The sequence below is a fragment of the Rhinolophus hipposideros genome, assembly GCF_964194185.1.
Source record: "Rhinolophus hipposideros genome assembly, chromosome: 5".
In the NCBI taxonomy this organism is placed as follows: domain Eukaryota; kingdom Metazoa; phylum Chordata; class Mammalia; order Chiroptera; family Rhinolophidae; genus Rhinolophus; species Rhinolophus hipposideros.
The window spans coordinates 51817178-51841638 of NC_138051.1; the positions used below are offsets into that span (position 1 = coordinate 51817178).

Here is a 24461-nt window from a genome sequence, read left to right on the forward strand (position 1 = left end):
TTTTGTGTTTCATAATTAGTTTTTATAAAACAATTTACATTAAACAGCTTGGAATTCCAAAATAGTGGTCTCACTGAAGTTTGACATTTGCATAATTTGGTGTTTGTATTCATTCAGTTATGGCTACTTGCCCTTTTTTTTTTTTTTTTGTATTAGTAAATGTTACAGTGTAGTATTAGTCAATATCAAACATGCTTCAACGTAGTGTGTGAAGAACACTTGATTAAGCTGCAGTTGCAGAAGGGTGGAGGACAGGATGGGGGCAAGAGGGTGAGAGTGTGATCCATGTCTGCCATCTTACTGGGGAAAAGAGCACATAGCCTATCTTCCAGTAGCCTGTGATGGACATAGGACTTTGCCACTGGAAAACCCAGGGCCTGTGCAGGGGATTGAAGTATAAGATGGGGAGAATTCTATGTGATGGAGTCCTCTGGATGGTCCCTGAACACAAGAAGTACAGATAGATTTCTTTACTTTTTAAGATTACATGAGACTTAGATGCACAACTACCTGTTGACCTGTTTAACAATTGCTACTGACTTTTTTGTGTGTTAGATAAAGCATTATTACTTAAATTTATTTAATGCAAGTATTTGTGGCACAAACTTGGATTGTTAATGCAGGAGCTTAGTAAGCTACTGCAGTTAGTTACAAGAAAATGCGATTAGTAATGAACGAAGTAAAGAAGACAATTTTAAATATTTTAACTTTTTGTGCTTTGTTTTAGTGTTTTACAGATCCTGCTGCATCTCATGTCAAAATTGCAGTGATAGCTGTCCAAATACTTTAAAACTAAAATTCTTTTGTCAGCAGATCCTTATTTTGATTGTTGTTACTATGCAACTGATAAACTGATATTTGAAACATTTTTCTTACTCTGGTGACTTTATTTTAGCTGCTAGCACACTTCATCATTTGAACCATAGCAACTAGCTCTCTTTTAAAAATGGTATTTGTAACACTAAAATTAAAATATAAACTCTGAGAAAAAAACAAAACTCTGTTTACATTTCATTACTAGTTTTTCATAAATGCAAATAGTACAGTTCTATAGATCATGCATCCTAATTTCTAACTTACCTTCCAAAACCTCTGGAGATACAGTAAATTTTCTTGCTTATTCAAGACTTCATATGTCATGATATTGGCTATATCAAGGTTGAAATATCCTTCAGTTATAGATTTCAATCATTTTCTTACATTAAGAATTGTATTTAAAACAACTATTTCTTGCAAAGGAAAATAAATGTTACCAATTTTGTGGTTGTGCCTGCTGGGGACAGTCTCCTCTCTCCTGTGTATTCTGTAGAAATTCATAGGCCACACAATTTTTTGAGGTTAAAAAAAATACAGGCTTGGGTGTCAAACAGACTTCGGCTTTGAAATTGTGTAGCTTTGGACAACTGTCATTTTCTGAGCCTCATCATTCTCATTTATAAAACAAAACCAGGTTGTTATTAGAATTAAATGATGAGAGATGAGTGTGAAGAGCATATAGTACATACTTAATATAAGTTCACCTGAGGCTCACTCCATCCCACCCCCCACCCCAATATCCTTGCCTTTGATAACAAATGATAGCAAAGCAAGGTGCTAAACTATACAGTGTTTGCTGCTCTTTCTCTTATAACCAAGAAACTAATTATTAGGTAAGAAGAAATGATTCTCTTTAGCCCTTCTCTGATGGATTGGCATTTTTCTTCTATGAGAGGCATGGGAGATTTCCAGCACCTGTGCTTTCTTCCCCTGCCTTGTAGTCACAACAGGAACATAGCTGCCCATCAGTACCACCCAATGCTGTGTTTTAGGCAGCTACTGCCAGTGGGGCAGAATTGGCACAGGATATGAAACCATTTGAGTTCTCTGACAAAGAAAATTTTATGAAGAAATGAACTGGAATTTCTCATTCTTCTAGTTTTTCTCTTCACTAAATTGTGTGATGCAGGGTTAATTAAGGGTTAATTAACACACACTGCTGAGCTTCCTGGGTTGCTATATTAACTTCATCTAGGCTTAATCCTAGGCTGATAGGTGTAGGTTTCCAGAAGTTTTGATAAGCCCAAATTGCGTGTCTTATTTTTTTTATTATTATAGTTTATATACAATATTATATGAATTTCAGATGTACAACATACTTATTCAGCATTTACATACCTTATGATGTGTCACTGCAATAAATTTGGTAATCATCTGTCCCCAGAAGCAGTTATTACGATACTGTTGACTATATTCCCTATGCTGTACATTACATCCCCGTGACATTTATAACTGGAAGTTTGTACCTCTTATTCCCCTTTACCTATTCCCCATCCCCCTCCTCTCTGACAACCATCAGTTTGTGCTTTATGTCTATGAGTCTATTTTTTTTCTTTTTAGATTCCATATGTAAGTGAAACAAACCATACAGTATTTGTCCATCTCTGTCTGACTTATTTCATTTAGCATGATCCTCACCAGGTCTGTCCATGTTGTCACAAATGGCAAAATTTCATTCTTTTTTATGACTGACAAATATTCCCTGTGTGTGTGTACCACATCTTTATCCAGTCATCTATTGATGGACACTTAGGTTGCTTCCCTATCTTAGCTATTGTGAATAATACAGTGAACATAGGGGTGCATGTATCTTTTTGAATTAGTTTTTTTTTTCCTTTGGATAGATACCTGGAAGTGGGATTGCTGAGTCATGGTAGTTCTATTTTTAGTTTTTTGAGGAACCTCCATACTGTTTATGGCTGTACCAATAGTGCACCAGGGTTCCCTTTCCTCCACATCCTCTCCAACACTTGTTACTTGTCTTTTGTATAATAGCTAATTTGACAGGTGTGAGGTTTGCATGTCTCTTTTAATCCTTTATCATCATTACAGAGAATGGTTAATTACACTAAATACTAATTTTTATTGTGGGCTCTGCTGAACCTTCAGTACAAACTGCTGAATCAATTTGCTGTAGGTGTTAATATTCAATGTGTGTGTGGGAGAAAAACTTTGGAAAGTATAAAGTTCTACAGATTGCTATTGATACATTGTGCTCTAGAAAGGAAGAATTTGGCTTCTGACATTGCATGCCTGTGTGGTAACAATTCAAGACACTCAGATTTCCAATCTGGCAGTTCAAGGATGACCCAAAGGCCTGCCCTACCCCCTCACATAGCTGGGAATTCTTCCATAATATGGGATGCTCTAAACCTATTATTCTAGGGATTCTATTCTTTAGATTCTCAAGTACGTTTGTAAGAAAAATGTTTGGCTGACAGTGACCATGTGGGAGGGAATTTGGGTGAAAAGGGGAAGGGATTCAGAAGTACAAATTGGCAGTTACAAAATAGTCACGGATGTAAAGTACGGCATAGAGAATATAGTCAATGTAATAACTGTGGTGTTGGGGGGGACGAGCCTTACTGGGGGAATCACTTCACATGGTGTGTACATGTCTAATCACTGTGCTGTACATCTGAAACTAATACAATATTGAATGTCAACTGTAATTGAACAAAATGTTTTAAGTTTTTAAATGTTAGACGAGGGAATTAGAAGAGCTGTAGGAAGTCTCCCATCCGCTGCACCCCAACCTGCCCTGAAAAAGGAATGAATGTGTGAGTGAAGTTGAACTGCTGTTTTCTTCAGAGAAGAAGTTGTTATGATGTATTTGGGTTCCTTAAACTTCCTTGTTAGCCATACACTCTCCAAAGTTTTGTGTTTATTATCTGTTGCTGTGAAATGGTTATCTATTGCTTCGTAGCCCTGAATCTTTGTGGCTTAAACATCAAACATCTTATTTTCTGTGCATCAGGAATTTGGGAGCAGTTTAGCATGGTGCTTCTGGCTCCAAGTCTCATGAGGTTACAATCACAATGACAGCTGCAGTCATCAGTTATCTGCAGCCTTTACTGGGTCTCGTCTGGATGAGCTGTTTCCAAGATGGCTCACTCACGTGGCTGATAGGCCTTGGTTCCTTATGGGCTACTTTCTTGTGTATGTGGGCCTCTCCACAGGGCTGCTCAAATGTCTTCACGACAGGGTAGCTGTTTCCCCAGAGCAAATGATCCCAGAGAGCTAGGAGGAAACCACAGTGCCATTTTTCACCTAGTTTCAAAATTGACACTCTCTTCTGCCACATTCTATTCATTAGAAATAAGAGTCACTAAAATACGGCCTATACTCAAGACACGTTGATTAAATTTCACCATTTGAAGGAAAGTATAGCAAGAATTTGTGTACATACAGTCATGGGTTGCTTAATAGGAATATGCCTAGGCTGTATGGTACAGCCTATTGCTCCTTAGCCACAAACCTGTACAGCATGTTACTGTACTGAATGCTGGAGACAATTGTAACAATGGGAAGTATTTGTGTATCTACACATAGAAAACATACAGTAAAAATAGAGCACAAGAGATAAAAAATGGTCCACCTATAAAGGGCACTTACATGAATGGAGCTTGCAGGACTGGAAGCTGCTCTGGGTGAGTCAGTGAGTGGGGAGTGAGCGTGAAGGCCTAGGACATAATGGTCCACTACTGGAGACTTTAGAAACACAGTACACTTAAGCTACACTAAATATCTAAGAAAACATATTTCAATGACAAATTAACATTAGCTTACTGTAACTTTTTTACTTTATCAACTTTGTAATTTTTTAAAAATTTTTTTGAGTCTTGTAACACTTAGCTTAAAACACACATTATACAGTTGTACAAAAATATTTTCTTCATGTGCTTATAACCTTTTTCCTGTTAAAAATTTTTTTTTTTACTTTTAAAACTTTTTTATTAAAAACCGAGAGAAACGCACGTTAGCCTAGGCCTAAACAGTCAGGAGCATCAATAGCACTGTCTTGCATGCCCACATCTTGCCCCCTGGAAGGTTCTCAGGAGCAGTGACATACACGGAGCTGTCATCTCCTATGATAAGTGTCTTCTGGAACACCTAAAGGACCTGCCTCCGATTCTTCTGAGGAGGTGTCACTCTTTTCAGAAACACGTCCACTTCATTAATGAAAACTTTTCAGTGTTGGGGTCCATGTTTTCATTTTTTTTTTTTTTAATTTATTGGGGTGAATTTTCAAATTTTTTAAAGGAGCTTGTTGAGGTCTGCAAAAGCTGCTAAACCCTTCACTGAATTTTCTTGGGGTTTTTTTTCTGTTCTGCAGTTTCCTTTTCTCTTGCCTGTTCTTCACCTGTGCATTCCTGTTCCCCTTCCAACAACTCCTCATTTGTCAATTCCTCAGGAACCACCTCTAGGAGCTCCTCAGTGTCGTCCTCATCCACACCCAGGTTCAAGTTGTTTGCATCTCATCCGTAGCCTTGATTTTTTTGCAGCTTTTGTGCTATGACATTATGATGGCTAACATATCACTAGGCAATACAATTTTTTCAGCTCCATTGTAATCTCACGGGACCACTGCTGTATATGCAGTCTCTCGTTGACCAAAACATCGTTATGCAACACATGACTATTTTAAAAACACAATTAGTAACTCTTTTATCCCCAATGTCAAGATCCAATCTCCAGGGCCTGCCTGGTGGCTCAGGCGGTTGGAGTTCTGTGCGCCTGACTCCGAAGGCTGCCGGTTCGATTCCCACATGGGCCAGTGGGCTCTCAACCACAAGGTTGCCGTTCAGCTCCTCGAGTCCCGCAAGGGATGGTGGGCTCCGCCCTCTGCAACTAAGATTGAACACGGCACCTTGAGCTGAGCTGCAGCTGAGCTCCCAGATGGCTCAGTTGGTTGGAGCGTGTCCTCTCAACCACAAGATTGCCGGTTCTACTGCCGCAAGGGATGGTGGGCTGCGCCCCCTGCAACTAGCAACGGCAACTGGACCTGGAGCTGAGCTGCGCCCTCCACAACTAAGACTGAAAGGACAACAACTTGACTTGGAAAAAAAAATCCTGGAAGTACACACTGTTCCCCAATCCCCCTTTCCCAATAAAAAAAATCTTAAAAAAAAAAAAGACCCAATCTCCAGATATCTGGACTTCAGTCGCCAAAAATTCTATTAAACTGGCTTCAGTGCTCCCCAGGGCTCTCAATTACATTTGATCCATGGTTCAACACCAAATAAACTGTGCAACCAGCTTGTGATTCAGGAGTTCTCATAGCAAAGACCGCAAGACTGCCCCAAACTGGGAGATTCAGATGTCTGAAAAAAAGAGTTCCCATTTGGCATTCCAGGACCTAAATATGCTATATGTAGACATCTTGTAGCGTTGGAAGATACTAAGTAAGAGCTACCTTGAAGCCCAATAGCTCCTTCCAAACCAACCACTTACCTTGTCTCCCATCATGCCAGTCCAGTACTGGTGGTCTGTGGTTTTGCTTGGGGTGCTTCTGCCTGCAACCCATATTCATTGAAGTTCACATACACACCTTTTTGAAGCAGTACCTGAAAATAAATTGATTGTGTAGAATTTTACCATACTGTAAAGGGCCATTGGCCTTCAAGAAATTTATCCTTGGTTAATTTTCTATTTGAGTTCCTTCAATGACTGTGTCAAGCTTTTCCTACTCTTTCTACCACATGTAAATAGACTGGACAATGGCAAATATAATGGAAAGAGCACACAGGCTTTGGAATCAGACCCGAGTACAAATCCTAGCTCTAAAATGCTTAAGTGCTATTATCGCAGCGAAGACATTTAATTGCTCTGAGCCTTAGTTTCTTCAAATTGAGACAATATATGACAGATGTTAACTAGACTTATTGTGGTGATCATTTCACAATATATACAAACACCAAATCATTATATTGTACACCTAAAACTAATATAATGTTATATGTCAATTATACCTGAATTTAAAAATGACAAAAAACTAGGATACTACCTGTTTTATAAGGATTGTTATGAGGTTTCAACAAGAAAGTTTATGTAGATTAGTATAAAGGAAGAGTGATCAATGTTGTCTAAGGCAGGAGGGGACAGGAAGTAAAAAACTGGACTACAATGCATTAAACGAGGTTGGATCAAAAAGTTTATTTGTAAGTTTCTAGGTTAGTTGCCGTGAGGGATACAAAAGAAATATTACTTCTCTTTTAATGAAAATACAGTCTAATGTGGATTAAATTATTTATTTTGACCATGTCAAGTCAGTCCATAAGAGCACTTTACCATTCATAGTATTTCTGTTTACAAACCCCTGTGAGTCAGTGAGGATTCTTATTTTTATAGTTGTGGTTTTTAATAACACCACATTATAACCATAAGGCAAAAATATAATTTTACTCACAACCCCAGTGCACTAAACGTTTACTTTTCCTTCCCCAGACTATCTTTCTTTCTTTTCTTAAGATTTGTATTGGGAATATTGGGGAACAGTGTGTTTTCCCAAGACTCATCAGCCCCAAGTCAAGTCATTGTCCTTCAATCTAGTTCTGGAGGGCGCAGCTCACTGGCCCATGTGGGAATTGAACCAGCAACCTTGTTAAGAGCGCTAACCAAATGAGCCATCTGGTGGCCTCCCAAGACTTTTCCTTATAGGAGGATAGATACACTAACATCTTCCCATGCTGCATAGTAGCTGCCATTATTCCTGTTTTATAGAAGAGGAAACAAGTTTAGAAATGTCAGGTGCATGGGCAAGAGCAAGGGCAAGGGAAGGAATTTAATCCAGATCACTTAACTGCACTTAAGGCTCATTGATACCCCAGTAATAAAGAGGTAAACCATATTTTAAAGAGTAGAATAGGAGTGACAGGAAAGCTTGCTCAGATCTTAGACGGAGCCTGTTATCAGGTGTCGTTCCACTACCTTTACTATGGGCATTGGACCTTTCCTTTCCTTAGCTTTTTCCTCTCCCCTTTCCTGTTCCTCTCACTTTTTCCTTCCTCTTTTCCTGTCTTGATCTGATCCTCCTACCCTTCGGCCCAAGGCTGAATCACACCTTCTTTTTAATTTTAAAGTATTCTGTATGTCATAGGATCATCCATTCGTGGACAATTTATTGAGCACCGACTATAACACAAACCAATGTGCCGGGAATACCATAGAGAGCTCACAAGAATCACAGATAATGCAAATCGCATTTTGTTTGTTTCGTTTGCCTCTCTTGGGAATCTTAACTTTTAAGTAAACGTGACACTTCTTACTCCTTACCCGTTTGCATCTCAACCACCTACAGTGCAGCCTTGAGCCACCAGAGGCGCCTGTGCAAGGACCAAGGCCAACCCAACCTAAACTCCAATTCGCAATTTCCGGAAGAGGAATAAAGGTCAGAAATGGCATTTCCAGGGTGTTCCCTAGAACCAACTTCTGCCCACCCAGCACAAACGTAGAGAAACATCCGTAGGTGAAGCCTTGTCAAAATTCAGAGGTGTCCTACGTTTGCTCTCCCAATGAAACATTCCGGTTTTTGTTTATCTTGGAAGCCGTGATTTTTTTAAAAAAGGCCGCAGGCCGAGGGGGTGTGCGGCGTGTGGGAGTTAGTTGTTATGACAACCAAATGGGTCTGTAGAGCTCAGTCAATCAGCATGCGGGAATGCCTCCTGCTTAACCAATGGGAAGAGCACGCCGTACGTAGGGCCGCCCAATGGGGGCGCGAGCGGCGCGGTATTTGAATCCTGGAGCCCGGCCACCGCACGAAGATCCCCAGAGCTGCGGGCTCGGAGTGTCGAACTAACGGCGCCGCGGAAGCCTGTGCCTCCCCTCTCCGGTCCGCGTCCAACCCTGGGCCGGGCTGGCACTAGTGCCTGCCGCGTCCCTCATGGCGCTGCTCCGACGGCCGACGGTGAGTGGGCTCCGCGACCGGCGCCAGGGGCTTCGGCGGCGCAGGCCCCTCGGCCGTCTCTCGCTTCTCTCTGTAGAGCTCTCCCGTCCCAACCGACGCCGCTGCCCCATTCTGCCAGCTGCCCGCTGCCCCCGCGGGCCGGGCCCTGCGGCCTGTCCTCTCTGGCCAGCCTCCCCGGCCAGGCTTCCTCTCCGGATCCTTGCCCCGGCTGGTCTCTGCCCTGGGGAGGGGGGAAGTTCAGGAAAGCGCCGCGGAGGTGGTACCCGTTACGCGAGCCTCCCGAGCCCTGGGCCTCGTACTCAGCAAGCGATCCCGAGGGCTCTTGGTTGTTAGGGATCTACCTGTAGGGGTCTGGGGATTTCCTTCCTCTGTTTTCCTTGCAGGCTCAGGGCTCCGTGGTGGGGATGGGGAGAAGAAGGACAGGAAGAACTTCTGTAGTCCGTAAAGTGGTCTCAATGTTTGATCGAGCTTAAATTCCTTTATTTCATCTTTGCAAAAAAACAAAGTGTTAATGGTGTTGTGGTTATTCCGCCCCCCCCCCCCCGTGGGCTTGAATTGTACGGAGAAAAACTCTACTTTTCCTTTGCTGAAAAATAGAGAAGGTTGGCTATAAGGCTAGTTAAAAGCTGCCAGTTTTCTTTTCCAAATGGATTTAAACTTAGTCACATTACCAGGCTTCCACGCATAGCATTCAACTTTCAGACATTTTTAAAAGTTGGCAATTACTGCTGGAAAAATTGAACAGTATGACTTTTGTGAATCCTAACAAGTTGAATACATCCAGTTTTTAATTTCTACCCCTTGTGGATCAAAGTCGAACTGGTGAATAATTTTTGTCTAATCTGTCCCATAAGGTTCTTTCATAGTCAAATTCCATCTATCCAGGAAGGCTTGAGTTTTCCCCTGTCCGGTCTGTACTGGTAGTTCCATTCAAACCCCCTGTTGGGAGATTCTTTAGGAATAGGACTCCCATTTTCTGGGGAATGGGACGAGCTGTTTTTTTTCTTGTGACATGTTTATCACATCGATGATAAAATTGACTTTTTTGTGTGAATTGCTTTTGCTAGTAAGTTTTGCCTCAGCACATGCTGTCTAAAGCAGGTTAGGGTCAACTAACAACTTATTTCATACAATTCCAACTTTCTCGGGATTTGAGAGTAAAACTATTTTACCCATGAAAACTATTTTTTTTCTAAGTTTCTTTGGTACAAGAGAGTCTATGCTATGGCAACTGCATTTTTAAAAGCTATATCTAAAAGATGATGTCTATAGGATTATTTTTTTCTAGAATGGCATAAGAATCAAATCTAGTTTAGGTTTTAAACATCTGGTTTTTAAACAGCCAGACGTATTATAGTTTTTTAATAATTTGTCTTAATTACACTTGTTACTAATTTCTGTAAAGGAAGGTTTTTAAATACTATAGATACCTTTAATATACAAGGATCTTTAACAAGTGACATGGGTGCTCTATGAGAAATCACTTATCTGTAAAGCTCTTAGTGGGCTTTTTTTGTTTTTATAGATAAGGTGGATGGTGATTTGTCTAATTTAGAGTGACGTTATCAAACACAAATAGTATTTCTAGACTTCCTAAAATGTACTTTTTCCCTTCCTCAATTAGATCTCAGCATATTCACCTTTCCTAAAGCAATTCTGAATTTGAGTATCTGATATTAGAGAAGTATTTTAAATTGTCTCAACTTTTCTTTAATTTTTTAATTTTTAATTTTTTAGGTGTCCAGCGATTTGGAGAATATTGACACAGGAGTTAATTCTAAAGCGAAGAGTCATGTGACACTCCGGCGGGCAGTTTTAGAAGAAATTGGAAATCGAGTTACAACCAGACCCACACAAGTAGCTAAGGTAAGGTGACAACCATTAGGACCGTACGTGCGCACAATGGGGAAATTACTGAATGTCTTGCCCTATTCACATTTCTTTTTCCTTATAGAAAGCTCAGAACACCAAAGTACCAGTTCAGCCCACCAAAACAACAAATGTCAACAAACAACTGAAACCTACTGCTTCTGTGAAACCAGTCCAGGTGAAAATGTTGGCTCCAAAGGTACGAAGGTCTAAATTTACAAACGGACTTAATGAAGTAGCCTGTTTTTGGCCAGACTGCAAGTGCCTTTATCAACAACGCAACTTTTAAAGAACATTCAGAGCTAGAGCTCTACTTTGAAACAACACTGTAGAAATTAATATCTATACCTTTTTAGTGACGGTATCATAATTTAATATTATGAACTTGAATAACAAAATTAATTACTTTAATACCCAGATAAATTTAGTCATCTCAGAGTGAAATTTGGTAGGTTTTATTAATATAATCCATCATAAGAATGAACTTGCTCATGAAAGCTGTGAGCTCAAGGTTCTGAAACCCATACTCATGTAGGACCAAGATAATGCCAACATTCTGGGGTAATAAATTGTGGTTTCTGTGACTGGTTAGTTCTCTTGGAGTTAGAATGCTAACAGACCCGTTGGCCTGTTCCCCTTCCATCGTGTTCAATTTCATGCATGCTCTCATTCATAGATTGCATACATTCATGTAATTACTATGAAACGAGCACTGTTGTAGGTACTGAGAATACAATAACTACTTCACTCTTTCCAGCTCAAAGATGTTTGTGTGTGTGTGTGTGTGTGTGTGTGTGTGTGTGTGTGTGTGTATCCGGGGGGTGCCAAAGAAGATGTATACAGAGGACAATTTGGTCAACATTGCTCAAGCAATAGTTCACCGTTAATCAGAAATGTCTGGATGCTGATCGCAACCACTTTGAGCACCTCTTGTAATTGCAGAAGTCAAACGTGACTTGTGTTCATCTTTTGTTATCAGTATATATTATTACAATTTTAATACAATTTCCCTTTCTTAAAATGTGTATACATTTTTTGGCACCCTCTGTGTGTGTGTGTGTGTGTGTGTGTGTGTATTATTGCATATTTGAAAATTTTCAAAACAAAACATGGGTTATATTTGAGAAGTATATATATTGAGCACTTAAGATATACATCCAGTTGTGTTAAGGCTGAAAAGGAGACATCTTGCCTTCAGGAAGCTTATCTAGAAGGTGCATAAGTACCTGAAAATTAGATTAGTAATCCTAGGGAATGATGCTAGATGCTTCCAGGCAATGTGTGACTGAATGTTAAATGACTGGGGCAGACATTAATGCCATCTTTTGGAAAGGACATCTAAAGGAACACTAGTAGTCCAGGAAACTTCATGGAATAAGTGACATTTGTAAGGATAGCTATGGAGAAGCTGATAGGAAAAATTACCTTTTATGGAACAAAGCAGTAACAAGAATCAAAGCATGAAAGTGGAAATAGGCCTGTAATCATGTTATTTGGGTAAGGAGTCCACAAGTCTAAACTGGGTCAGAAGATTTGTTGTAGGGAGCAGAAGATGAAGTTGGGGAGACGATTGCAGTTGGATTTGAAGGTCTTGGAATTTGGATTTTATTCCATTAGACAATGAGGAACCTTTTGAGGAGAGAAGAGACGTGAGGAAAGCAGTGTAGGGTAGCCATGGAAGGGCCATAAATTAGGAAGTATTGCAATCGTCCAAGCAAGAGCTGATGAGCGTCATGAACTAGCCTATGCGGGTGCTGAGAGAAAACATCAGACGTGTTAGGATGTACCAGAACTCCTTTCAGGGACATCATCCTGTATATAGAAGGAATTCTTTGCATAAGTTACTTGCAATGGAGGAGTGAGATCCTTAACCACTGAGTAAGAAACCATTTATGGAATAAATAAAAAATGGGAAAGTCAGAAAAAGGAGATAGCTTTGGGGAAGGTGTCTTATTTGGCTGTGGGTGTGTTGAGGTAACAGATTCATCCACTGGGAAATACAGTTGGGAATGGTCCAGCAGCATCTGAAGGAGCGGGACAGACTTGCGAGCCTTGTACTTAGAAGTGATGTTGGCAAGCACGTTGCTGTTCATCGGACAGGAGAAAAAAGCTTCAGATCAAGGACTAAAGCTCAGAACAAATACTCACGATCAACCTTCTTTTAATAATGGGCCTTTCCTGGTGGGTTTCTAGCGACCTCCTAAAATGCCAAACCCCAAGCAACTTTTCACCATTACGAAGCATTTTATATGGGTGACTGAATGAGGGCCATTTGGCATTATATTTCAAATGGTCATTCTCCAAACCCAGTAAGTCTGTTTTTCAAATTTATCCTAAGAAAGTGGTCAGAGGGACAGTCGAGAACTTGTAAACAGTGCACTAATGAAAACCTCGTACATAACAAAGAAATATTCTATAGGAAATCAGTTAAATCCATTTAATGAAATCTGTGCAACCATAAGTATCATGTTTTCATAGAATATTTAAAGACGTCAAAATGAACATTACATTAGGAAAAAACCAGATTATAACAATGGAATGCAGCAAAACCCCAAATTTGCTTTTAAAAGTGTGCACTTATATACAAGTTGTTGATGGTAGTTATTTTTGAGTATTACGTTGGGCTTAAGATTCATTTTCCTTTTCTTCCTTCAAATTTTCAGAATTTTCACATATTACTGTTTGAATCAAAGAAGAAAAAGCAAAAACAAACAAACAAAAAAAACCCCAAAAAAACCAAAGAACCCAAAATATGAAGAAAACGAAGGAGAAGTTTCCTTCTGCGACCTCCACAACTCTCCTCTTTCTGAGATCCCGTTACCCACATGTCCTTGGCTGACTCCGTTTTCTCTAGCTTCCTGACAAAACTGAGGCCCCTGTGTTTCAGATAAAGAATTATGAACCTGTAGCTCCGTCCATATAAAAATCACTCCCGTGATTGAAACGTGCTTCTAATTTTAGAAGACATAACGGATTAATGAACAATAATTATTTCCAATTCAAATACGCTTTTCTCTGAGAAACAGGACAGAAGAGACCACGAAGTCCACAATTTAGGGGAAGCCCCACCTCCCAGCGGATGCGCCCCTCAGCTGACCTGTCTCTGGCTTTTACTCTGCCCTATCTGCAGAGCCATTGCTGCTCCTTTACAGCCTGTCCCTGGAGGTGTGGAAATGCCAGTCGAGTACAGGATGTGTAGCAGCAGGGAGCCCTGGAAAGCTTATGATATGTGCCATGTGTTTATGAAAGCGGATGTTCCCAGACCTCTAATCTAATTCATCCTATCCCCTCTGCAAAACTGGAGGGCCGATTGCTTTTTTGTAGGAGATGAAGCAACCGAATCACAAAGGAACCTGGCTGAGGCCTTGAAAGGGTTCCTGCCATTCACAGGTAATTGCAGGAGCTTATTATCCTGCAATTTTTGGAGAGGAGTGTTTTTTGCTGACTTATGAAGCTCTGGCAAACACTGAGTAGTTTGAAGGAAGGAGAAAGCCTTTTACCAGCCCCCTTGTTTGCTGGGCAGTGGGCAAGCAAGTTGAATGAACTACGTGCTCTGTCCTCAGGTAGCTCCCAATCAAGTCGGGAAGGTCGGAGGAGAAGAAGCATGCATTATAGCTATAAGAGAGTAGGTAGTGTGCTCGGGAGTCGCAGCTAGAAGTTTGGACGTGGTTTTAGTTATACAGATTTGATTTCAACACTAAATTCAGTGACAGTCATTCAAGTATAGGAGTATTTTATGGCCTAACTTTTCCTAATACAAAAAGTATGTAAAAATGGAGTAAGCACAACTATTCATATTAAAAAAGTGACTTTCATTTTTAATTACACAAACAGTCATCAAAACAAAACAATGCAGATGTACGTAGAGTACATAGATCTAAAGGTCAGTTCATTTGTACTACTCTCCCTACCCCCCAAAGTCCATTCCATTGCATGTTGCAGTCCCTAAAGCTAATCACAGTCACCCATTTGGCCTTTCTCCAGTTGTGTGTGCCTGTGTGTGCATGAGTACACACTGCTATACATCATGATCTGATCAAAATCAACAGTTTTGCTGGGAGTCCTTCCTTGTTGCACTTAATGGACAATAATTTATGACGTTTGGTATCATAAGTTTAGTTAATAAAGGCACTCTGTTTTACACAGCCTTGTGTAAATACCTGTGTATTGGTCTGTTAATACTGATTGTTCTTTCAGCAGACCCAGCTCAGGCATTGTGGGTACTGGACCTTCAGTAGCCTTTGCGCTCCACCCAGCTCCTTAACCAAACAGGAGCTTTTCAAGTTCCACAAAATCGCACATCTTGATTGCTTCTGATAGGACTTTTCAGTTGTCTCTGACAACCCACAGAACTCATTTGTTAATCTAATTTGAAGGTTTTTATTCTTCAGACTGATTTTGTCATTCAACGGTACGTGACGGTGAACTAGCTGATCCAGTTTTTCAATTTTGCATGCTGTGGGCACTGGACAGGGTTGCACAGTTGGTCCACAGAGCTTAGGTTACTACATGCACAAATGAGGGGGATCTTAGAAAGGATTTTAGGATAATTAAATTATGTTGGACTCCAACAGGAAGGCTTTTAAGAAATTCTAAACGAAGGGCCAGAGCACTTACCTTGTCTTATCGTGGTGGCTTTTTGGTATAGCTAAACTCAGGTGTACTGCTGAATAGACACGGGTAAACGTTTCAAGCTGCTAAGGCAGCACATGAAGCACGTGACGGTAACCTCTCCCTTAAACCAGCTTCCTGGTACTGACTGCCCTTCTTGGGGAGAGTGATAATGCTTATCCTTGAAAAAAGTAACCTTAATCTGCAGCTACATGTGCTTATTAAAATGCACATGTGATTCTAGTCACTCTTGCTCAGTTCCTTCAGTGGATTCCTTTCGGATAAAATCTAAACTTAACCAGGTTCTTGCTCAACCTTTCCAGCTCATCTTTGCATACCTCCCACCATCCCAAATCAACATGCAGTCCTCAGACCGGCCCTTATCCCTTTAGTTTCTCCTGGGACTTTGTCCTGGGGTACCTTTTGCCTAGTCATTTTCCTGGAGGCCTTCCCTTCCTTCCCTAGGTTTGTCCCTGGTACCCCAGTAGCTGTTCTTATTTGTTCTAGTCCCTTGAGGTTCTTAAATTCTTTAATAAATGGCATGCCTACCTGCATCCCTCTTGTTCTCCTGGCCCTTCCTCAGGTTAAGACTTTTGATTTAAGAAGGAAGGGCCTGTTTTGAACTGCTATGTATATTTTGTTGTTATTTTTTTAATCCTTTAAGATTGGAAACTATAATCATTGAGCTTTAATGTAAATCAAAATGATTTATTATGTAGCTTCTCTTTCTTTCTATACCTTATTACTTTACTATATATTCTTTATAGCCTAGCAATCCTGTTAGGTTTTACTTCGAGAAGTACCTCTTATTCTTTTAAAAATTAATGGTTTATTTATACTTCATTACTAAACACTTGTTTTAACTTAATACATTTTTAATGTGTGTGATTTTTTTTTTAATAGATGATCATCCTGTCAGTATAAGAAAATAAATTACTGGGTGTATACTTGCTCAGTCTTTGCTTCTTTCTATTTCATTCATAGGCTGGAATGTGCTTTTCTGCTTTTCAGTCACCAATTTCTCAATTTAGAATAAATTAGTTGATGAGAAGAAAACATTACACATACAGAAGAGGCTATTGCTAAAGTGAACTGTTAGCTCTAGGAATCTCTGAACCCAGTGTTTCACTCAATAAATACTTACCAAACACCCACTGTGTATCAGGGATGATACAGGTGTTTGAGCCACCTTATTGGACAAAATCAACTTAAATAAATATAAGCTTATAGAGCTTCTAGCAGAGGTGGACAGAAAATAATACCATATATAAGTAAGCTATGGTAGATAGTAGGATTTATGGGGGAAAAACAAAGTAAGAGAGATCAAACGTATGCATGGGGGGGAATAGGAAGCAGATGGTTATTTTAAATAGGAGTCAGGATAGACTTCACGGAGAAGGTAACATTTAAGCGAAACTGGAAGAAGGTGGGGGAATTACCCATACAGTTACAGGGACAAGAGCATCCTGGGAGGAAGAAGCCTGTTTGCAGTGAGGGAAGCCCCTAGGTCGGATGAAGCAGACGGAGGGGAGAGAAGCAGGAGACGGGTCAGCAAGGGGAATGGGGAGGGCCAGACCATGCAGGGCCCATAAGCCATTGTGAGGACTTAGGCTTTCACCTTGATTGGAATTAGAGAGTTTTAAACAGAGGAGTATCTGTAAAAACTTCTTCTACTATATCCAGAATGGTTCACCTCTTACTCTGAAATTTATTTTGGCTTTAATATATTTCAAAAATGCACATGATACTTTAAACCAGTTGGCTCTGCATGTATTTGTGATGAAGGCGGTAAGTAATACATGCTCTTTAATTTGTCGATGTAGGGTCCTTCTCCCACACCTGAGGATATCTCTATGAAGGAAGAGAACCTCTGCCAAGCTTTCTCTGATGCCTTACTCTGCAAAATCGAGGACATTGATAACGAAGATTGGGATAACCCTCAGCTCTGCAGCGACTACGTTAAGGATATCTATCAGTATCTAAGGCAGCTTGAGGTGAGTGGGCCTTTGTGTTTTGGTTATATGAGCAATGTGGCGTGTACCACACAGCTGGGAAGGAAGTGATGTCAGCTTTGTAAACTTGTAATTCCACCAACAGGCTCTGCAGTCCATAACTCCCCATTTCTTAGATGGAAGAGACATAAACGGCCGTATGCGTGCCATCCTGGTGGATTGGCTGGTGCAGGTCCACTCCAAGTTTCGGCTGCTGCAGGAAACCCTGTACATGTGCATTGCCATTATGGATCGGTTCTTACAGGTGAGTCTGGCTTCCAGGACTTGGTACCGGTAGCTCACTGAGCATGACTGTTACATATTGCCCGGGTGTCTTATTTCTGAAGAGAAGACCAAAACAGCCAATTCAGGAGAAGCCGAAGAACTACAGGTGCTGGAAAGGGAAGCAGTCCAGGTGTGTCAAGCCTCTGGTGATGCTGACCAATGGCAGGCATTTTTGTTACGTCAGCCTGCTGAACCATGGTCGGGGAAGTACTGCATTGCCACAGTCATTCACCAGAGGAAACACACCAGCAGATGGTCTGAAAGGCAGTCTGAAGCCTGTGGCCCCTTAGTACGCAGGCTTCCCAGGCCTGCGTGCAGTTTCCGTAGGTCAGTATTCTTGGGTATTAAGTTTCTGCATCTGAAAACAGGAATTTGGCCAGAGAGCTTCACAGTTCCTAGCTAGCTGTGGCGTTGAATCACTAGAAGCGGGAGGAGGCAGGAGTTTTAAAAAACGGGTTGGGGTGTGTAGGAGTGTGTATGACTATGAAGTCTCCAGTAAAAGAGGAATGGAAGAGATTAAGCTGAGAGGCAGAAGTGCTCATCAAAATACTTATCAACCGGTGACGCAGAAACACTGACCAGTTAGAAGAAACTCCAAAAGTACACCATTAGTGTGTTATCTACCAAACAGTAGACTTGAAGATAAGGATTTATTTATTTAAAGTCAACATTTATGATACAGGTTTAGGTCAAGTATTCACAATACAATAATAATTGTGTTTATGATAATGACCCTGAGATATTACAAAATCCTAAGTAACTAGATTCAGTGGTTTTCATTTTACAAGTGGTTTAATTATACAGTCATATTTTTGGTAGATTTTCAATAATGAAAGTTCAAGCAAAAAAAAGCAAAGTCCTAGTCTTTTTTTTTCCCCCTAAGGAAATTAAGGAAAACACTTATTCCCTAAACTGAGATTTTCCCTGATTCTGAAGCATCTTTGAAAGATTCTTCAGGCCGAATAATGAGTGTATTTTTGGTGAGGATTAGGGAAACGTTTGAGACACCCCCTTCCTCGTCCCTAAGCATCTGTTACATTTCTGCTCAGACCATGTTGATTGCCATGTTGGGTCCTCCCTAGACACTCAAGCCAGGACGGTGGCACTGGAGTAGTGACTAGGGCTTAGTTATCAGGTACAGTTCTTACTGAGCAATTGAGTGATCGTGGGCTGGTGTTTGAATCTCTTCTCAGGCCATCTGTTTGTAAGTGGGGGGAAAAAATAGGTACTTCCTAGGAGTTTCGTGAGGATTGGATGAGATGACTGTTAGAACCTTGGCACTGTGCCTGGCACACATAGTTGAGCACTTGGTCACAGCCGCTGTGAGTGGTGCTGGTACCTGGTAGTAGGATTTCGGTTTCCTGGGCCCTTCAGAGGGGTGCGAGCGCAGGCGACGTGCATGTCTCCAGGACTTGGTTCCCGCTCTCTTCCCCCAGAGCCCCAGTTTTGTTCGATATGACTTTTGACATAGCCTTCTTCGATTAGGTTCAGCCAGTCTCTCGTAAGAAGCTTCAACTGGTTGGGATTACGGCTCTGCTCTTGGCTTCCAAATATGAGGAGATGTTTTCTCCAAATATTGAAGACTTCGTTTACATCACAGACAATGCGTATACCAGTTCCCAAATCCGAGAAATGGAAACTCTAATTTTGAAAGAACTGAAATTTGAGTTGGGACGACCTTTGCCACTACATTTCTTAAGACGGGCATCAAAAGCCGGGGAGGTAAGTGCCTCTAATTCTGTAGGAGACTTTATTTTGCTGCTTCTTGTCTCACACAAGAAACATTGATTCAATTAAAGGAAAGCTTACGAACTTATAGGAAACATCTTTGAGATAAGTTCTCATGCTTATCTCATCAGTTCTTAAGAGAGAAGACCTCACATTTTATGTTTGTAACATAATGTCCAAAGAGCAGCTCCTGGGAAAGAAAAGTCAGTTAAGTGGATTTGGGCTCTTAGGCTTTCACCCAGAATTTTGCAAGCGCACTAACTGGTTCTTACTGTCCCTGGCTGTTCTTTTGTAGGTTGATGTTGAACAGCACACTTTAGCCAAATATTTGATGGAGCTGACTCTCATTGACTACGACATGGTGCATTATCATCCTTCTAAGGTGGCAGCAGCTGCTTCCTGCCTGTCCCAGAAGGTTCTAGGCCAAGGAAAATGGGTGAGTATTGGATTTCAGAAGAAATTAGTTAGGTTTTGTTTTAGGCCCTCTTGATTGAAAAGGCCTCAGCATTTTCTCAACAAGAAATTGTTGAAGTCCAAAGGCCTAAAGGAAAGCTGCTTGGACCAATTCCAATGGAGAGTAGAATGACACCATGGTATACAAATGTATTCTAGCGTCATAGAGAATGAGATAGTTCACTAAGGATTGATATGTTAAGATTTCTGGGGTATTTTGTTAAGTGAAGTAAGCAAGTTCTGAAGCACATAAGACAAAACGAGGTCAAAGCCTGACTGATTTGCCAGAACAGATAAAATGAGCCACTTTTACATTCATACAAGGAGCCAAAGATGTTAACTCCCTGGGTCCTTGTGTAAGACACCAAAGAGGACACCTGGACGACAGGGGGCAGGTGACTGCAGTGCGAGGCACGGGATACCCTTTGTGCACAGGCTAACTCTAGACTCCGAAACAGTTGTCTGATCTGTAGCTGTACCCCAAGAGCAGCAGAGCGAAAGCCTCGGAACCCAGAAGGTGGTAAGAAACAGCTTCATAACAGCCTCCCAGGGGAGATCAGGAGGTGAGTAGGAGCTGGCTTGGGGGCAGCTCCTCCTGGGCCTGCCATCTCCTCACATTCCTGGAAGATTACAACGCATTTTGCCAAGACACACAGATCACTGTGGTTCAGCCTTTGACTGCGTGGCCTGTGTGGATACGCGCAAGGTTGCCCGGGCGCACAGTGGAGCTGTTCTCTGTGCAAGTGTACACAGTTTACACTGTGTGCAAGAAAGAGGGGGAATGAGAGAGAATATATACCTGCGTGTTTATCTATTTGCTAATTAAAAATACAGGAAGAATAGACCAGAAACTAATGAAAACGGATACTGGGTATTGGTTAAGGAACTGGCTTGAAAGGGCTTTTACTGATTAAATTTGACCATTACAAAGAACAGTGATAGTAATAGATTATAATGCATTTTTAAAAACCCGCATGTCCATAATGATACAAAAGAAAAGAAGGAGGGAAGGAAGAAAAGAAGGAAAGAAACGGAGGCCTTTTTTCTTTTTTCATCAGTAGAATGCTAGTGAATTAAAGTAGAAAGAATGGTAGGGTTAGAAATCCACCAATTTTTAACCCTCAGTGTAATAATTGATTCAAGCAAGCATCATCAATTGATGCTTATATATCATTAGGTGAAATAATTTGGGGGAACAAGATTCACCTGGTTTCAATATCACCTCAGATATGTAGTAATACTGAAGAATGACTGCACCTTTATGATGGAGAGGTCTGGTAGGTACCAGCTTACTCCGGTGAGCAAGCTTGACGTCACCTGAATTGATGTATTTTCTGGTGCAATACCAAGTATATATTATCACTCATATAAAGTTATGCCCCAAATGTTTGACATGACTTCAAATGTCAGGAAACACTTAGACAAGTCCAAAATGTGGGACCTTCTAAAAGCAACTGGCCTGGCTCCTTCAAAAAAGTTAATGCCATTTAAAGCCAAGAAAATGGAAGTTGTTTAAATTTTAAAAGACTAAAGACACAACAACCATTTACTAGCTACTTTGCTGGTACCGTGGTAGTGATTAGGGCTGTAATTGAATTTCTAGATGGCTAAGAATATTCTTTTATGGCTTTTACATAAGTAATGTCTGCATGTGTAAGATATGCTCTTCTAAAGAAGTGGAGGCTTTACTGTGTCCCTTCTCTTTGCATTGTGTTCCAGAACCTAAAGCAGCAGTATTACACAGGATACACAGAGAATGAAATACTGGAAGTCATGCAGCACATGGCCAAAAACGTAGTGAAAGTGAATGAAAACTTAATGAAATTCATTGTAAGTACTTTTTCCTACACAGATTCGTTAAATCCTCTTTCCTAAGCTGTGAAAAGCATTAGATTATGGGTTTTCTATATGAGAGTATGTACCATGTGTGTTTGTGTTTTCATGTAAATATATTGGCATATGTGAGAGTATTTTAGCATAACTCTTTATATTTTTCTAGTATAGCAGGGGATGAAGCATACTGATAAGCTCTGAAAGCAGATTTTTTTTTTAAAACAAGGTAGATAGGCTAACTGTGCTCAGGCCCAGAGTAGTCAGCCAGGTGACTGTGCAGTGTATTGATTCACACTCGTCCCAGGGTCCTGGGTTGGACACTCAGTAAGTAGGGCGGCTGGTCGGCATGTGGCTGGGAACACCAAGGGCCACCTCACACGGCCCTGTGGAAGGCTGGGTATTCGGGTCATATTACTCAGGGCCTTTGTCCAGGGTCTTTTGGGACTGTGACTGAAAGGGCCCTGAATAGCAAGCGTGGTGAGGAATGAGGGGCAGGAAGCCCATTCAGGAATCATTCTGGGCCCCTGGCGTCGGTCTCTGTGTGGCCCACCTGACAGGAGGAGCCAGAGGAGATTGGCTGCTGTCCTGTGCTTGTGTCACACCAAATATCAGCTTACCAGGAGTCTGGTGACACAGCAAGGCATTTGTGCAAAGCGCCCTTACATCCTGATTGGCTTCCTTAGGTATGGTCTCAGCAAGACTTAGCACCTGGGAGCGCAGTGTGTTTCAGTCCTGAGGATGTTGTCTGGGCTCAGCTAAGCACTGGTCGTCACGCACTTTGAGTGTAGTTGTTGCTGCCAGTCCTGCTGAACTTGCTGTGTCCTAGCAGCACTTAGGTATGATGAACACTGCTCCCACTTCCAAGCCCTCCTTGGACCTGGACGTCACCTGTGCTACCAGCTGGGCTGGACCCATTAGTAGGCATGGAAGGAAGTTGTCAGGCACAACATAGGGCCTCAGAGCGCTCGCTGGTTTCAGTGATTCGGCGTCTCAAACCACCTGGAGATTGTGGGTCTGGCCTTTTAGTACTTGTAAATGAGACTAGGAACAAGGTATAAGGGTAGGGGGCCCCGATGAGTGCTTAATCACAGATGACTTCTGCAGGCCATCAAGAATAAGTACGCAAGCAGCAAACTCCTGAAGATCAGCACGATTCCTCAGCTGAACTCAAAAGCCATCCAAGAGCTTGCCTCGCCTCTGATGGGACGGTCCTAGGCTGCCGGGGCCCTCGGGAAAGAGTGCTTCGTCTGTGCACTTTGGCTCGCGATTGGGAACTCGTGACTTTGTATATAATCCTCTGGCCTAGTACACGAAATCTCTTCTCAGGCCTATTTTCTAAATGTATATTGAGGAAAAATAAAGCTAATGATTTTTCTTAAGGTATCCTGTATATTTATCCCGTGTATTTATTTGTGCATTCTATTCTGAAGAACTCAGTAGACACTTACTTTGACTAATTTATTTTTGAGCTGTTATGAATAGCATGTAAATTATTGCCTTTATGGCGTTGGGAAAGATCTTCCTACCATTTTCTCAAATGGGAAAAAGTAGAACTTGGCTTTAGTGAATACCAACCCAGTCCCAAACTTCTTGAATATAAAAAGATTGATTCATTATGAAAATTTAAAATAGAATAACCATGACAATTACCTTTCTAGAACCTACTCAACTGTTCTCTTAATTCCTATACAGGAACACCTAGCCCACTAGGGTTATTGCCACCAGAAGTAACCCTCACAATTGGCCTTTCTCAAAGGCTTGGTTGAGACCAAGACCAGCAGCCTAAGGGGCCACAGCTGGAAAAAGGAGATGGGCCTGTGCCACCTAGTTCAAGCTGAGACTTAGAATGCATTTTCCTGTTGTGCTGTTTCAACTACATTATGGGTTACTTTATTTATTTATTTATTTTTTGAGTGGGCATGAGATCACATTTAGCATTGTTTTCTAAGGGGCAATGCATTCTCAGTCTCCAACCGCTAAAAAAAAAAATCCCAACCCCATCTCTCCCCCAATAAATGAATCTCTTTATAGCAACAACTTCCCAAACTATTAGTTCAACAAGATGTTAATTGGTCTTTTGAGAGAAAGGAGTAGGTCAAATACATTTGGGAAACATCGCAAACACGTGTAAGAGGCATAAAGGCTCTGAGAAGCTTCAGTAAACTAACTTAACTCAGCATTTCCCCAGCCTGGAGTGTGGTAAAAGCTGCCTTCTGCATGACAGCAGAATGCAGAGGTGTCTGGTTTCGTGACTCAGCTGTGGCTGTGGCTGCCCAGGGTAGGACCTGGCTCTCGCTGGGGCTGCTTCTCACTCCCTTTCCTTGGCTGCCCAGGGCTGCCTGATGAGCAAGTCATTTGGTTTTGAGCATTTAAAGAAACTGTCTTTAAATACTGGGTATCTTTCTATGTTGAAGTCCTTGTGTAAAGTTTTGTAAATACCGCTTGCTGAGATAGTGAAACTTGTTCCCTCGCAGTCTTAGACTTAGGTCACAAATGTGAATGGTAACTGAGACCATGAAAGGGCACTTCCCTGACTCTGAAAAGCAGTTATTTCCCAGGGACGCTTCAGCTCCAACTTCTCATCAAGAAAGGATGGGTTTTGTAGGCATATTACCAAAACATTTTATAGGTTCTTTATTACATATTTTGCTTAGTTAAATATTGAATACTCTGACTCACGAAATTCCTACTTCCAGGATGTCATAAAAAGACCTTCAAGATACTTCCTAATGTGCCACAGCAGGCACGCAAAACTGAGGTGCTATAAATGTGAAACGAGCTATAAAAGTAGAAGTCATAATATCATAAAAACACTGACATTAGAAAATGAGATGATGTAACCACAGTATCTGAAGAGCAGACCCTGATACTGGATTGTTTTTACTTAGGGGCTGTGTGACGTGCGTCTGTAAGATGGAGATTAGAGTGTCTCCCTCAGTGTTGTACTAAAGTATGTCAAGCTGTTAGCA

At 41.2% G+C, this 24461-nt stretch overlaps 1 protein-coding gene across 1 annotated transcript; it reads left to right on the forward strand.

Annotated features, from left to right (window-relative positions):
* Positions 1-8575: 8575 nt before the first annotated feature.
* Positions 8576-22873, forward strand: CCNB2 (cyclin B2). The gene is made up of 9 exons (XM_081050016.1): positions 8576-8722; positions 10460-10588; positions 10677-10790; positions 17026-17196; positions 17300-17458; positions 18964-19200; positions 19502-19642; positions 21379-21489; positions 22597-22873. The coding sequence occupies exons 1-9, from the start codon at positions 8699-8701 to the stop codon at positions 22705-22707; spliced, it is 1197 nt and encodes a 398-aa protein (XP_080906142.1). The 5' UTR covers positions 8576-8698; the 3' UTR covers positions 22708-22873.
* Positions 22874-24461: the final 1588 nt, after the last annotated feature.

What these genes read in the sequence shown, in the direction of transcription:
- CCNB2 (XM_081050016.1), top strand. Translation starts at nt 8,699, where the DNA reads ATGGCGCTGCTCCGACGGCCGACG. An exon ending in CGCTGCTCCGACGGCCGACG is followed by an intron (nt 8,723 to 10,459) that starts GTGAGTGGGCTC and finishes TTAATTTTTTAG; the next exon opens with GTGTCCAGCGATTTGGAGAA. An exon ending in AAAACTTAATGAAATTCATT is followed by an intron (nt 21,490 to 22,596) that starts GTAAGTACTTTT and finishes TGACTTCTGCAG; the next exon opens with GCCATCAAGAATAAGTACGC.